This window comes from Podarcis filfolensis (assembly GCF_964270895.1).
Source record: "Podarcis filfolensis genome assembly, chromosome: 2".
NCBI classification, from domain to species: domain Eukaryota; kingdom Metazoa; phylum Chordata; class Lepidosauria; order Squamata; family Lacertidae; genus Podarcis; species Podarcis filfolensis.
The window spans coordinates 122,273,717-122,289,489 of record NC_139605.1 but is presented as its reverse complement, the minus strand read 5'-3'; the positions used below and the strand labels follow the sequence as shown (position 1 = coordinate 122,289,489).

General features: G+C 44.9%; 1 protein-coding gene across 6 annotated transcripts in view; it reads left to right on the top strand.

The window, feature by feature from the left end:
• TNS2 (tensin 2) overlaps positions 1-15,773 on the top strand; it is a 139,248-nt gene that overhangs the window by 55,580 nt on the left and 67,895 nt on the right. For all 6 annotated transcript variants that reach the window (XM_083599723.1, XM_083599722.1, XM_083599725.1 and 3 more), the window contains exons 2-3: positions 8,817-8,928; positions 9,249-9,286. In XM_083599723.1, the coding sequence (XP_083455849.1) occupies positions 8,817-8,928; positions 9,249-9,286 (150 nt within the window). The remainder of the gene's footprint in view (positions 1-8,816; positions 8,929-9,248; positions 9,287-15,773) is intronic.

The following is a 15,773-nucleotide window of genomic DNA, read 5'->3' as shown; positions in this document are numbered from 1 at the left end:
GGAACTTCCACTCTCCCTCTTCCACCCTGCATTGCCCCTGCACCTTCCCAAATCTGCTCTAGAAGGTTGGAAGAACACCCAGGGAAGATTTGGGAGGGGGGTGTGGAAACCAGCAAAGGTAAAAGGTGCTGCACTAAGAGGGAGAGGGGAGGTTTGGCACTGTGCAAATGCACTGGTGGAACCAATCTGGTTCTCCTGCTGGTGTGTTTGCACTGCGCCAATCTCCTTGCCCTCTCATCCCTCCTCTTCCCAGTAGGCAACAGCGACCCACCTGCTGTGAAGCAAGTGTTTCAGCTGCATGCCACTCTACCTGGTGAGCCACCTCTGTTTAACAGGAAGGCATATAAACACCTGCAAGCAAAGCAGGATGGTTCTTAGTTGTATAACTGCCTGCAAACAAATCAGAACAAGTGCTCTATGAAGTCCAGATATAGTCTATCTGCTGCATAGGTTTTGTACAAGCAAATTGGGTTGAATGCTGAATAAGCAGGTCATCCAGAGGAGGCCTTTCAGTTGTGAGACACACAGTTCTAGCTTCACCAGAACACCTGTGCTCCCAGCGCATAATTTGCTATGGGTAAATTATGAATTCTAAACCGTGTTCGTGATGGTGTTCACTGGCAATTATTCCAGATTAGTATGGAGATCGTGTGTGGTGCAGAAGAGGTTTGGTTTTATTTATAAAAAAGGAGGTGGGTCATACTTAAGGGCCTGGTGCATTTGATGCATTTCAATGTATGCCTGGTTTAGGACCTTCCATTTTGCAGGCTTGTGAGGGCAAATGGGGTGGGTGGTGGAGGAGGTGATCTATGCATCCAGCATTGAGCTCCTTTGGGGGAACGACAGAACATAGGTGGAAAAAATGAATTTAACTTTGGATGGGGTTCCATGTGACTCGCTTCCTATTTTGGGAACTCCCTGCTTACCATCTAGGAAATGCCTCTGAAGGGACAAGGGGCTTTCTTGGGAAGCTACACATCAGGGTCCAGCCCAGCCCCCGAGGTCTCCATAACCGGCTTCCAGTGTCACAAGGACACTCCCGCCTGGCCATTTTCTCCCCTGTGAGCCAAGAAGGCAACAGCAAAGGGGACTTTTTCAAGCACAGCTCTGCCCACATTAACAAGAGCAGAGGCTGGTAAGCATTTTCTCTTCTGTGCCCCAAGCAGGCACAGTGGAGAAAGTGAAGTGTGCATGGAAAAAACCTTGGCAGAGCCTCTGGGACTGACCCAGCAGAGGCAGCGACAGAGGGGCAAAGAGCCCTTTGCCTGCGTTCTCAGGTGAGCCTGCATGAGGAAGGGATGGAACTGCGGCAGGAAGGGGTGCACTTGTGTTGTTGGGAAAGAGGGTGGAAAAGCAATTTGCAGCTTGGGTTTTACAGGAGGGAAGGCGGAATCAATAAGTCTCTTGGGCAAATGAGTGCTCCTAAGGGCACATCCGCTGAGAAAGCAAATGCAGGGGCAGAGAGTATGGAGGGCAGGGCATTTGGAGGGGAGAGTACGTTGCCGGAGGCAGAACTTCCCACAACCAAATCCCTCAGGTGACACAGAAAATGCTCTTTCTCGCTCGCTCTCCACACCGATTTACTCCCAGCCAGCTTTATTCTGGTTTTGGAGCTCACCTGGAGATGTCAAAGGGCTGGGAACAAACGTTTAAAAACAGCCTTGCTGAAAGCTTGCGACAGATTATTGGTGGGTTTGGGAAAAGGTGAACCCAGCCTTCACAGACTACAGCTGCCATCATGGAGGGCACCAGGTTGGCAGAGGCCGGGTGAAGATGTTTGTGCTTGTTGACTGCATTGACCGGGAGTGGAGAAGCATCTGACCATGTTGCCTGCTGATTTGGGCCTTGTGACTCTCGGCCTGTCAGTTTCGACACAGGGCAGGTCCTTCCTGCTCATCTGTTAGGAGTTCAGTTTGTTTCTTTACTTTTTGGGGAGGGGGGTTGGAAGGAGGCCTTTCCCCTGGGAGCTTCAAACAGCCGCTTCTTGCTGGGCTCCTGCCCCCTTGGCCTCTCACCTGGGCTGGCCAGCAGCTCCTGCGTCTTGCCCTTTTAAACAGATAACTTGTTTTCACAGTTAAGAACCCCGGCAACAAAGCAGGCGATTCATGGTTATTTATAGCCCCGCCGGCCATGCTGTGGCCCAGTGTGAATTGGCTCATTCAGTAGGGCTTATGTACACACGCTTTGAAACAGAGCCCTCTTCAGCTCTCCTTGAAAGAACTACATGTCCCAGGAAGCCTTCCTTCTTTGCAAGGCGGGCTTGCAATTTGGGCAGCTTTGCCTGTTCCTCCTCTTTCGGGCCTCATTTAAGCAGCGTGCAACTCCCACCACCGCTAGGAGCTGGGTGTGCTCTATTTCACCCCCACTTTACAAATTCTGCAGCCTGACTAATCCTTTTCTTGCTAGGAGTAAATGTTTCTGCTTTTAAGATTCAAGTCCCTACAGCAAGCCTTCCCCAGCGGTTGCCTTCCAGATGTTTTGGACAGACTGCAGTATTGTTATAGAAAAAATAGGGGGTTTGGCTTTTGCTGTCCAACTCCCCAAGGGATGTAAAATTCCCTCCGGATGGGCATATAGGACCCCCCAAAAGAGGACATGTCTGGGAATTCCCAGATGTGTGGCAACCCTACCATAACACTGCCCTGTGTGAAGAAGACTTTTTGTAGTTTTCCCTCTAAATCTCCCACTGCTCTGTGATGTAGGATGACTTCAGGTTCTCGTGTGATGAACGAGTGAGAGAAACTTCCAGCCACCTTCTCCACACCATGTGCAATTTCTATAAACCTTTATTAAACCTCTCCTTATTTGCCATTCCTCCCCTGAACCAAATATGCCACTTTTCCTTCTAGGGAAGTTGCTGCAGTGCCCAGTTTTATTGAAAGATTGTAGTCTTTCTTTAACCAAAGAAAAACCACGGCCGTAACAGGCCACAACAGAGGCCCCATGGTGGAAGGACAGGCCCTAGTCCAGTTGCCTCTGGAGCACCGGAGGTAATGCAGCAGGGTGCAGTGGTGGGCGGTAGGGGGTGCTGGCAGTGGGGGGTGGAGACCGGGCACCCACAGCAAAAGCTTTGTGGGGTCCCAAGCCCCCAGAGCTCTCTGGAGATGGTGCCAGTGGGGATGGTTGTACATGGACCTGCTTTCGATACTGTTTGTGCCTTCAGAGGTTTTGGGGCAGACATGGCTTTCTTTCCAATCAGTGCATATCCTGTAACTTCCTGCTAAGATCCTGCAACTTTTTTATACCACATATGTTCCAGGATTATTGCTGTTGTTTGTTGTTGTTTTGGTCTTGCTTTAGAGCTCCACAGTGCAAGGCTTCTCCTCCCTCCAACTGCAATAACGCAGTAACATTGGGGAAGCATCGCAGAGCAATTAGATAAAGTGGAATGAAGTGCGGATGGTCCAGCCGAAATCCACCACCACTATTGTGTCAATAATACAGCCAAAAACACACCCATCTGGGGGGCCCCATTGTAGCATAAATGAATTCCAAATACATCAGCAAAGCAAATGAGAAAGGAGCCTTAAGCAACATGCTATAGCAGAGGGAGGTGCGGTTCGCAAAGTGATCTGGGGCTGAGAATGGAGGTGGGTGTCAATTTGCAATCATGTCCCTATATTCCTCTGACGTGTCAAAGGCACAATGCAATTGCTTGGCTTATTGTAGCTGCAGGCAACTTTAACGGCAAGAAAACTTAGTAGCTGGTGAGATTCCTAAGAAGAGGTATGATTATGATTTCTGAGTACAGATCCCAATATCTGAAGGTGTGTTTGTTGTGACATCTCTCACACACGTGTGTATACTGCTCGGGTTGCTCATATTCTATAATGCACCACATAACATGCACACTTTCCTCCCTGCATCATATGGAGATGTGTGGGAGGGAAAGGGAAGCTCTGCTGGTAATCCATCCATCCATCTCTCTCTCTCTCTCTCTCTCTCTCTCTCTCTCTCTCTCTCTCTCACACACACACACACACACACACACACTGCCCAATTTGCATGACTGGAATGCAGCTCCATTTCCGGCAGGACAGCTGTTGCATTTCTGGGTAATCCAAGCTTCAGTGCCCTCAGAATCCAGGAATGGGGATTTTGAGGGGGGCGCTGAGAAGGGGAGAAGGCTAGGGAAGGTCATTTGTAAAACTTGTCAGCTGAGGAATTCCTACTGTCATGGATGGTGCTTGTAAAAAAAAAACAAAAACCCTCTCTCTTTACATAGTATTCTCTAGACTCAGGGCTTTTTTTCAGCTGGAACTCTGGAACTGAGTTCCAGCACCTCTCAGATGGGCACCATTGCCATTCTAAGAGAATGAGGGAGGTGTTCATGGTGAGTTCCAGAACCTCTTTTTCTAGAAGAATAGCACTGTTCAGTCCAGGGGTTGTCAACCTGGTCCCTCCCGCCCACCAGTGGGCGTTTCAGGATTCTGGGTGGGTGGGAGGGGGTTCTACGGCACAAGCTGAATCCTCCTTCCATCAAGCACCGGCGGGCAGTAAGGAAATTTTCCCATCAAGAAAGATGCATTAGTGGGCGGTAGGTATAAAAAGGTTGACTGCCGCTGGTCTAGACTGTACTGTTCTCTTGAATATAATTTGCTTTAATGCATTTGAATATTGTATTTTAAAATTGTTGTAACCTTCCCTGGGACTTTGTGATGAAGCGCGGTAAGATATCTAAACAGCAGCAGCAGCAGCTGTCAGGGAATAGGAATACTTTCCTTTCCTTCTTATATATATTGTTCATTGCTAATATTTATAAATCGCAAATCTTTGAGCAGAAACAGTCTCTCTTACTGATGAATTGCAGTGAAAGTATTCATTCCTTCTGATCACTTTTGGAATTTTCAGAAATAAACAAGCTGAGTTTAACTTTCAAAGAATATGAGTGTGCTCAGTTCTGAACAACTGCAGATAAACAGCAGAATGTGATACTGGAAACAGAATTCAGCTTCCTGAGAAACTCATACTCTTTTCGGAAAGATGAATGGAATCTTTTCACCCATTTCTCATCCTTCAGGTTTCTAGCTCTCTTCATTGCAAATATATGCTTCAAAGCATTTGGGCAAGGCTGGGGCTCCAAAGCTTAGAGACGTTGCGCAATACTATTTCCAGTTGACAGCGCTTGAGCTTCTGTGCCTCATGGCTGACCATGATTAAGAGATGCAGAATACTTATTGTTTTAATGAAAATTAACCATTGATTGTTTATTACTGGAATAGGATGCATGCTTCTACTGATGTAAACCTTGTAATTAGGCTGCAGCTTATGCAGTTACCTTGGAGTAACCCCATTAAATACCATGGAATGGACTTTTGTGTAGGCACACAGAGGATTGCATAGTCTTATTACAGAATGATGATTATATGTTATGGTCAAGGAAATATTTGCATTCATGCGACTGTAATTACCTGTACATGCCATCATTAAAGTAAAATGTTTCAGAATAAATTAAAATGGAACAGAGAAACATGAATTATGCAAAATAATGGAAGAACAACAATAAAGTAGACACAATTGGATTCGGATAATTTATATCACAGAATTTCCTTGGAACGAATATGTTGCTTTAAAGAAGGGAGAAGGAAGGGCATTGTATACACAACCATCCACATCAGCCCAAGAAGGTGAATCTGATAAAATTGCAAAGCAACTTATGGTGTATTCAAATTGCAGCTTAGTACTGTCATATCTTGAAGTATGGTATATCACTCAGGGATTCCTCAAACCAGCTTTCAGTTCCTACTAATGTGTAGAAAGGAGATTCACTTTTGTTTATAGAGCCAAGAATTGTGATAGTGTGGCTGTTCCAGTTTATTTAAACCGGAGTAAAATATTGTGATTTTGTTTAAGTTGCTCTTAAGCATACCCAGATGACTATTTCTCTTCAAAGCAGTTATTCATAAGAATGGTAAGGTTGCAAGACCCCTAAAAGGCCACCTAGTTTATCCCCCTGCCATGAGTCAGAACTCGCCGTCCACCAGCATCCCACAAGAAAAAGCAAACTACGCCATTCAGACCACAAGGCGAGCAGAACACATCTCTTGCAGAAAGCTGATTACAGAGTGAAATAGCCTGGCCCAGTGAGCCAAGTTTAAAAAACAAAGCATACAGGGGCACTGCCAAACTGACCTGGGGAGAAATTCCTGTCATCCCCAATGTATTTGTTTGCTTGCTTCTATGTATACATTTAGATGTCTTTTTTCTGCCAGGGGCACTCAAATCAATTTACAATGAATCCGTAAAAAAAAAATACCACCCCCCCACACACACCTGAAAGCCATTGTAACAAAAGTTCAGCCTCCAGCAAAGTCATAGGAGTAGTAGCTAAAACAAATAAGCAAAAATAAAAGCACCACTGGAAGCCAACTAAATCGTGGAATTATAGTTGGAGGGGGAGGCAGAGGGCATCTAGTCCAACCCCCTTCAGTGCAGGAATCATTTGCCCAACATGGGACTTGAACCCACAGCCTTGAGATTAAGAGTCTCATGCTCTACCAATTGAGCTATCCCAGCACTCATGTTTTTTTTTAAAAAAAGATATATCTTGTAAGGAGTAAACTACATGCTGCAGAAAATGTGGCGCTGCAACTGATAATGTCTGGTATAGACTCCCAACATTATCCCACTGTGAATTTCTCTGTTGCTTGTGGTGATGGGAAAATTGCTTTGTAATGACCATGTGTAAGTTGAACAAGACGTTTTAGAAAGGGGAGGAGACTCTACCCCGTTCTGCCGTTTTCAGCATAGGCTGCCTTAAACTGTGCAAGACAATTGGTCCATCAACACTGACTGCCAATGACTCTTTGGGGTTTCAGACAAGGAGTGCCCCCCCAGCCCCACCTGAAAATGCTGGGGATTGAACTCGAGACCTGCTATGCGCAAGGCAAATGCTCTAGCACTTAGCTGTGGCCCTTTCCAATCGAGCCCTCACTCATTTTAATGTGCAGTTCTGCTGGAAATTGTTCATCAGGGCAGGGGCATGGTGTGGGGAGGACCAGGGGGGCTGTAGCCCCAGGCACATGGTTTTAAGGGGGCATGAAGCAGGTGCCCCCCACAGGGATCTCCCCCCGCCTGCCACTGGGGGTCTCTGGGCCTCAGGGCCCAGCCTTGCTGGTGTACCCCTGGTTCCCTTGCCAAGGGTCGCGTTGGCCGCCCGGGTTCCGCCCTGCATGGACAGGTGGGCAGGCAGTGCATCGCGGCCCGGTGAACTGTGTGCCCTGCGCCTGGCAGCAGCGACAAGGGTTGGGCTGGTGCAGTGGGCTTTGTTCACCCTCCACGCCCAGCCCCTGGTCACTTTCAAGGTGAACGTTGTCATCTGCTCTTCACTCTAATTTCAGTTAGCGAGGGAAATCACTGCTATCTTCCGTCCGTGTAGTCAAGATTATACATTCCAAATGAGTGTAGGTATTTCTTCCACGTTCCAGCAGAACACTGAACATTGACCTGGCACCCGCCATTCCAGGAAGATTCATCTAATGGACCCTTAGCATGCACATTCCTTCTATCTGTAGAGGATTAGGCTGGGCCTGCAGCTTATGGAGGAATGTTCAGCAAAGTTCTGCGTGTGTCACAAAAGTTCATTGCAGTCATTGGACTTTTTTTGGGGGGGGTGTCCTCCCCAAAGGAGTGGACTGATTTTGTTCATGTTCTTCAGTTCCAACTCTACAGTTCTTTGATTCTATAATTCTATGATTCTAAGAGTCTGGGCCTTACACACACACAGAAATGCTCTCCTCCCCAGCAGGAATGTCTGAATGTGATTAATTCATATAAAGATGGTCTTGCTGGATCAGATCCATCTCTAGTTAGTTGAGAGCTGCAACAGTTTAACTTGCTTGGAAGTAAGTGTCATTGAGTTCTGCGGTGCTTACTTCCTTGTAAGTGGGTTTAGCTTTACAACCTTTGTTGGTTAGATCAACCAATTCTAAAAGATTGTTTTCATTCACTAAAGAGGATGCTACCCTTTCCTTACAATGAAGTGAATTATTTGTTAATATAAGACGTATAAAAACTGCAGATGTCAGGTACCATCTTAAGAGGCTTTCCCCCACTAATACATTCATTTTAATGCACAATTTCTCCTAACATATGCATTTTGTACATAGTACATAGCAGAATTTGTAGAAGTGCTAATTTCGAAAAACAGCTGTGTTCATGCATTGTTTCAGGAAGTATTAATTATTTAGCTTTGCATTAAAAAATGAACCAACAAAATTTGCATGGAGGTTATATGATCCAGCCATCAAGTGATTGTTATCTTGCCCCTTCCACTTTAGTCTTCTGACACTTCTTTCAGTAAAAAAAAGTCCTTTGTATTTATTTATTGGATATGGGTTTGTTGTGCAAGAGCACACTGTTTTGTTTTGCAAAGGGTGTATGCCAACATCTACCTGAATGTGTAAGGAATTAGTGCAGAAGTGTGACAGTGAGTGTGAGTTGTGCCTGTTTCTAGTGGTGGCTGGTAGGGTGGGAGGCCGGCAGACTAACAGTAGGTGGAGCCAGCCAACTAGGAGACAACTAGGTCTAGACAGAGACAACTAGGTCTAGCCTTGGTCCCATCTTCCTCCCTGCTGAGTTCTACAAGAGCAAGACTGAGACTGAGGAGGAGGAGGATGAAACTGACAGCCATGACCACCCCCTGGACTGGAGGCAGGTGGGCACTTGCTGAGAGGAGACTGAGGTTGGTGGGGCAGTGGCCCCTTTGCCCAAATGGACCAGCCCTCACTGCCTTTTGCATTGTCCATGGTATCTGTTTGTGCAATGAACAGATATTCCCCCATACTAAATCCCTGACCCTGTGTTTGTCATTTCAGCCTGGGAAGGTGTCCGAGCCTCACACCTTCAAAGAGAAAGTATTTAAGAAGAAGAAAAAGGCCTGTGTTGTGTGCAAGGAATCCATTGAGACCCAGGGTCTTGTTTGTAAAGGTAAGAGCTGTCCAGATATTGTCCTCCCAGTCTTCCTTATCTTTCATAGCAGAGAAGCAAAAGGCCCAGTCAATATGAATAATTCTCCATCTATTTAAAAAACACAGAAGCCAGGGTTGTCATTCAGTTAACAAGAGCATCCAGGACAGCAGAATTAAAAGGAAGCCACGTGGTGATTAAATAACCACACAGTGCTCTTCAATGTGCTTTACTGTTGTACCATATCCCTTATTGTTAACTGCACATCAGAGAAAGTCCATCTTTAAGGTTACAAGGTGTGCATCTGGAATAGCTTTTCTGTGTGTGTTTTTTTCTTGCAGTGTGCAAAGTGGCAAGCCACAAGAAATGTGAAGCCAAGGTAAGCGCAAAGAGGAGTTTGGTAGAAAAAATAGGGGGCACGGTGCTGTTTAGTGGCATATAATAATCACTTCAGTTTGCATTCTGTGCACATAGATGCGTGTTCCTTGGGAGTTTTATAAGCCTACCCCACCCCGTCACAAAGGCCCTTCAAGTGTGTGAAGGAGCAGCAGCAGCAGAAACTCCCACAGCCCAACATTCCATTCCATTCCTTGCTATGTGTGGGTCTTGTTAGCTTAGTGCTGGCGAGTGCATGCCTCCTCTATGAGGTCACCACTCTGTCCTATGTTTTGACTGTTTGGTGTCAAAATGCCCTGTTTTATAATGGAAACAGGGTGCCTTTGCCTGTACTTGTGAAATGTCAGCCACCTGGGTGGAAAGATCTGAACCATTTTGGAGTTGCCGTTCCCAGTTTGAAGGATGGTATCCTCATAATCACCACTCTTTATATGGCACCAGCCATATTCATGGCGCTTTACAGAGCACAAGAGGGCAAGTCCCTGCCCTGAGGAGCTTCCAACCTGAAACTGACACACAGGAAGCAGAACCAGAAGGGGGTGGGGTGGGCAGAGTTAAAACAAGGTAGGAATCTGTGGTTGTTTCCGTTCTATGTGCTTAGGATTGGTTTAAGGCGAGGGTGAGGAGTCTGTGGCCTGTGGGCTAATTGTGACCCTCCAGCCGCATGGGGCTGCCAGGAATCTCCCCATGTCACACCCTTCTCTGGGCCTGCTCCCCAGCAATGCCGTGTTGCAATCAGTGGCGTAGCAAAGTCAGGTGGTACCCAGTGCAGTAAATTTCTTGTCACCTGCCCCCGCATTGAAATTATTAAAAGAAGGAAAAATAAGATGCTTACACTTGCAAGTGTTATTTTCTGGTTTTTTTACTTAACATTGTGAGCATAAGCACTTAAAACCGTTTTCCCCCTAACTTTGTTCTCTGCAAATTTTGAAATCACATCATCAAAATCAATTCCTTTTGCTACTTTGTTTTCAGTTGACAAGATGGCCAAGCCAGAGAGCCGAGCTTGACGCATAGTGGACCTAAGACAACTCTTGATTAATTTTAGTTTTGAAAAACTCCTCTCACATGATGTCTAGCAACGTAAACCGAATTTTAGAATAACTATTCAGAGATTTGAAATAAGGCTCAAAGCAAACAGGAAATTGCTCTAAAAATGGCAATATAGACATATATTTGTGTTTACCTTTTAGGCTGTGTCCCTGTTTCAGCAATTCACATAAGCCTCTAGTAAAAATATCATTTATGGAAATAGCAGGAGTTATATAATCAGGTCTTACTCAAAAATGTCAGGAAGCTACTTTGCAACTACTCACTTTTAACCTAGGATTGCATCCTCTGCAAGGAGATAGAGCAGTTTCAAGCCTATCTGCCTAATGATAGAACCACCTTGTGCTAGTTCATGTCACCCTGTACAGCAGCTGCACCTTGTGTTCATTGATAAGGTGCTGAAACCCACAAAGTACTTAGTACTTCAGTACTTAGCAAGTGAATATAAAGTAAATCACCAGGGACTTCATGCCTCTGTAGACTAATTGTCAAACCCAAGGGGGGGAAAGTAGTCTATACATTTACTTGAGAATTGCATGCCTAATAGCACCTGTAGCATAATTGCTTCTAATTTCTATTGCTTATGAGGATGACTTTTCTCTATACTTTTCATACACAGCTATGCTGCCTCTACAATACAATACAAAAAAATCACCAGTATGAACTGGTACCTGGCACCGGTTCATACTTCAATGACTATTTCAATGACTAGTTGGGCTTGAGACCCAACTAGTCATTGAAATATTTCTTGGTAGTGGAACGCCCTCCCATCAGATGTCAAGGAAATAAACAACTATCTGACTTTTAAAAGACATCTGAAGGCAGCCCTGCTTAGGGAAGTTTTAAATGTTTGAAGTTTTATTCTGTTTTAGTATTCTGTTGGGAGCTGCCCAGAGTGGCTGGGGAAACCCAGCCAGATGGGCGGGGTATAAATAATAAAAGCATTATTATTATTATTATTATTATTATTATTATTATTATTATTATCATCATCATCATCATCATCATCAAATAGATTTCTAGCAAATACTTCTATAAAACTTGAGCAAATTATGTCATATTATTTTTTGTCATCTGAATGAACTTGAGAATGGTAGCTACTCCTAGTTCAAACTTCATGAAAAATGGCACCTAGAAGGACATATCTAGTTTTTAAAAAAATACTATTAATGACTCTATTGTTTCAATTCATTTTATGCTCCTTTACATCCATGTTTCTAGCTTTCATTTCCCTCCTCTACTCTTTCCCTGCTCCATATCATAAACCCAGATAGCATAACTGCATAGTTTTACATATATTTATTGATTGCATAGCATGATCTATTGATCATTCACATTGTCAATTAATCTTGGCTCTGTTAGCCTATGTTTGCAACTAAGGCTGTAATCCACCTGTCCCATTCCGCTTGTCAGTGGGAGATGGAAAGCAGAGCTCACTCCATCAGCTCTGCTGTGACAGACCTAGCCATGGCTACTCAAAAAGCAGTTCCATTTAATTCAATGAGGTTTACTCACAGTTAAATGGGGTTGGGATTACAGTATAAGACTGCAATCCTATACCCACTTACTTTGAGGCACATCCAGCTGAACTTGGGTGGGAATGACTTCTGAGTAGATATGCATATATTTCACTGTAAAGTAGGATCTCTCTACAATTGCAACCCTGCCTCCAGTTACTCAGGTATAGAACTCATGCATAATTAAGGGCAGGATTGCATCTGCAGCTATCACACAGAACTACCCCTGGGGATGCACACACGCCATGGTAATTTCTCTGCTCATAGAATCCTATCCCGAGAATGTTAGGCTACAGTCCTACACACACTTACATTGAAGTAAATCCTATTGAACTGAATGGAATTCCTACTAAGGAAACATCTTTAAGAATGCACTAGTAGTTTCACTCAACATTAGCTGTGATGTGATCCACTTGTCCTATGGATTTCAAATGACCAAAATGTAACTTTCTCCAAATTGGGGCCATAGAACTGCCACATATTAAATGTAATTAGTACAAACTCCTTCATGACAGGAACATTCACCTGCACATACACACCCAACTCTACAGATCAACCTTTCTCAACCTTGGGTTCCCAGATGTTGTTGGACTACAACACGCATTATCCTAGCTAGCAGGACCAGTGGTCAGGGATGATGGAACCTAGTGGCAAGAAGCAGGGGGTGGGGTGGTCGGCGAGAACTTTAAAATAAAGAGGTGCATCTTGGCCATCAAAGATGACGGTCCCTATTCCACACAGAGGAGGGTTTGGGGGTGTTACAATCTGAAGGTGGTGGGGCACGGAAGGAGAGGAATCAAATGCAAGCATGAAAATGATGGTGTTGGAACTGACCTGTTTGTGTGTGTGTTTAGAGGAGGCATGGGTGGGGGCAGAATGGAGAAGATCGAGGGGAGGAGGATCAAGGCCCCGGCAGCTCCCACATAGTTTGGTGCGCGTTGATGAAACACGCTCCATGGTGTGTAGGAGGGAACGGCATGAATGAACAGGGGAGGCAAAGAGGAAAAGGAAGGCAGCAGCAGCAGCCACCGCAGCTCACTTGCTTTGGTGCACAGGTGCGCAAGGCTGGATGGAGGAATCGCTGCCCTCCGAAGCCCCTCAGAGTGACCTCTAGGGGCAGAGCCTCCTTAAAAGGGCAAACAGGATTCTCTGGGTCCCACCAGCCTTTATTTGTGCAAAAGGGGTTTGGGTTCAGCCGGCATTATGACACCCAGGGCAGACTGCACCCCACACCCCTTGGTTGCAATGCAGAATAGTGCCTCAGTGGTAGGTTTATGTTGGACTGTCCATACTTCAGTCCCACCTCCCCTTTTAGTTTTCCTGCGATGTTTCACCAGTGTTACCACATTATTGCCACTTGGAGGGGCGCTCTTGCACTATAGCACGACAAATTCGGGAAAAACTCCACCCCACCGCTGCCCGGAATATGTGCGATATAAAAATAGGTCACAGCCGGTTTCAGCAAGAAGCTATGGGACACTGCAAATGCAGCAATATTTATTTATCTGTTTCTTAAAATTTATATACCGCTTGATTGTAAAAATGAATCATGAATGCACTACAGTGGTACCTTGGGTTAAGAACTTAATTCGTTCTGGAGATCCGTTCTTAACCTGAAACTGTTCCTAACCTGAGGTACCACTTTAGCTAATGGGGTCTCCCTCTGCCGCCACCACGCGATTTCTGTTCTCATCCTTAAGCAAGTTCTTAACCCAAGGCACTATTTCTGGGTTAGCGGAGTCTGTAACCTGAAGCGTCTGTAACCCGAGGTACCACTGTATTTATTTATTTATAGTCTCAATGCCTTCATTTATTATCTTATTTTTACTTTTTAAAAAATATACATTTTTATTAGTTTTTACATATATTTTCCAAACAGAACATTTCATCTCATCTCATCTTATATAACATTTTGGGTATTTTAGCCTGAGACTTCCATCAACCACGTCTAATGATTTTCAGACCTCATCTCTTAATCTTACATTTGTTATCCTAACTATTACTTTTAATAATCCATAACTTAAAATCCATTCTCATAAATCTTTTCTGCAGTATTTCATATAGTTCTCCTTACAAAACTTCTTGTAGTCCTACAAGCATAGTTGGTTGGTTACAATTGTCTTTCAGATAACTTGTATATTTACTCCAGTCTTTCAAGAAGTTCTGGTCCTGCTGGTTTCAAATTCTCCCTGTCATTTTATCCAATTCTGCATAGTCCATCAATTTCATCTGCCATTCCTCTTTGATTGGTAGTTCTTCCTGCCTCTATTTCTGTGCCAATAATACTCACGCTGCAGTTTGTCGCATATAAAAACAGTTTTTTATCTTGTCTTTTAATGTCAGTGCCTACAATACTAAGTAAAAATGGTTCTGGGTTTTTTTATAAATGTATATTTCAACATCTTTTTCATCTCATTATAAATCATTTCCCAGAAGCCTTTCACTTTTTTACATTCCCACCACAGATGATAAAAAGTGCCTTCCTTTTCCTTACATTTCCAACATTTATTACTTATTTTATACATTTTAGCTAATTTCGCTGGTGTAATATACCATCATTTTCATTACATTTTCTTTCAAAGCATTACATGCAGTAAATTTTGTTCCTTCTTTCCATAATTTCTCCCGGTCTTTTAGCTGTATATTATAACCAAAGATGAATGGACTATTTTTAAGGCCATCTGCAGAGGCCCTTTGCCTCTCTAGACACAGTAGCACATGCTACTTTCAGCCCCATTTCAAGCCCTGGAGCATCCCTGAGATCTGAGAGGAAAAGAAAGTTGCCACGAATGGGAGATGGAGGCTTCCCCTGGCTCTGTACTGTCCTTTTGTGACTTCTCTGTAGATAAATGTGCTCTCCGGCATGCCAGTGGAGGCTGCAGGAGTCGGGGAGTTGCTGAGGAAACACAGGTTCTGGCTTGAGCCTGGCCAGCTTCCGGGAGGGAAGTGTGGGGTGTGTGGCAAGGGGCTGATCTCATAAGGGCATATAGAGGGGTGGTCAGAACAGGGGCAGCTGCAGCTCATGGGGGGGGGAGCCAGGTTACGGGGAAAGGGTCAGAAGGCCTGACCTGAAGAGGATCCCTTTGGGGTTGCATGGCTACTTTTGAGCATAGCTGGAGCCTTTAGTTCTATGGACAGGCCTACAGCTATGGAAAGAGAAATCTAAAAACAAAGGGGGGGGAATTATTTTAATGATCAAGTGGAGCAAATGCAAAAATGGCAAAAGATTAAGGTTTTCATTTGGGGGTGGCAAAGCTGGCTTTAGTTTAGGAGATGGAATGGGCAGGGCAGGGCCTTCTCTGTTGCAACACACATACATCCCAGTGGAGTTAGTTACGACTTGTTACTATAGATATTTAAAAAGTGATGGCAAGAGATCTCCCTCCGCTCTTTGGCTATGGTAGCAAACAGGGAACAGGGAGGGAGAGAACCCCTCTCCACTGCCCTCTGGCTCTGCAGTCTGCTGGGCAAAGCCATAAACAGCTCCTCAAAAACTGAATGGGTTAAGTTGATTTAGGAGAAGGGCTGCAGCTCAGCTGGTAGAGCATCTGCTTTGCCTGCTGAAAGTCCCGGGTTCAAGTGCACAGCGTCTCCAGGCAGGGCTGGGGCAGACTCCATCTGCATCCTGGAGGGCCACTGCCAGTCAGTGAAGGCATACTGAGCTAGATGCTGCAATGGCAGCTTCCTGTGTTCCTAAATCTTGCAGTCTTAAAAAGAAACAGAACCAAACACGTTTATTACTGACAGCATATAGAGTTCCCGCTTGGGCACCCAGTCAGGCCCTGATCTGCTTAGTCTTAGCAAGGCATTGTGCACCTGCTTTTCACTGGGGCTTCCAGTGACCTCCTTTGTGGGTAGGTCCACATTGGCCACACTCCTGTGCACCATTATCCAGGCATGATG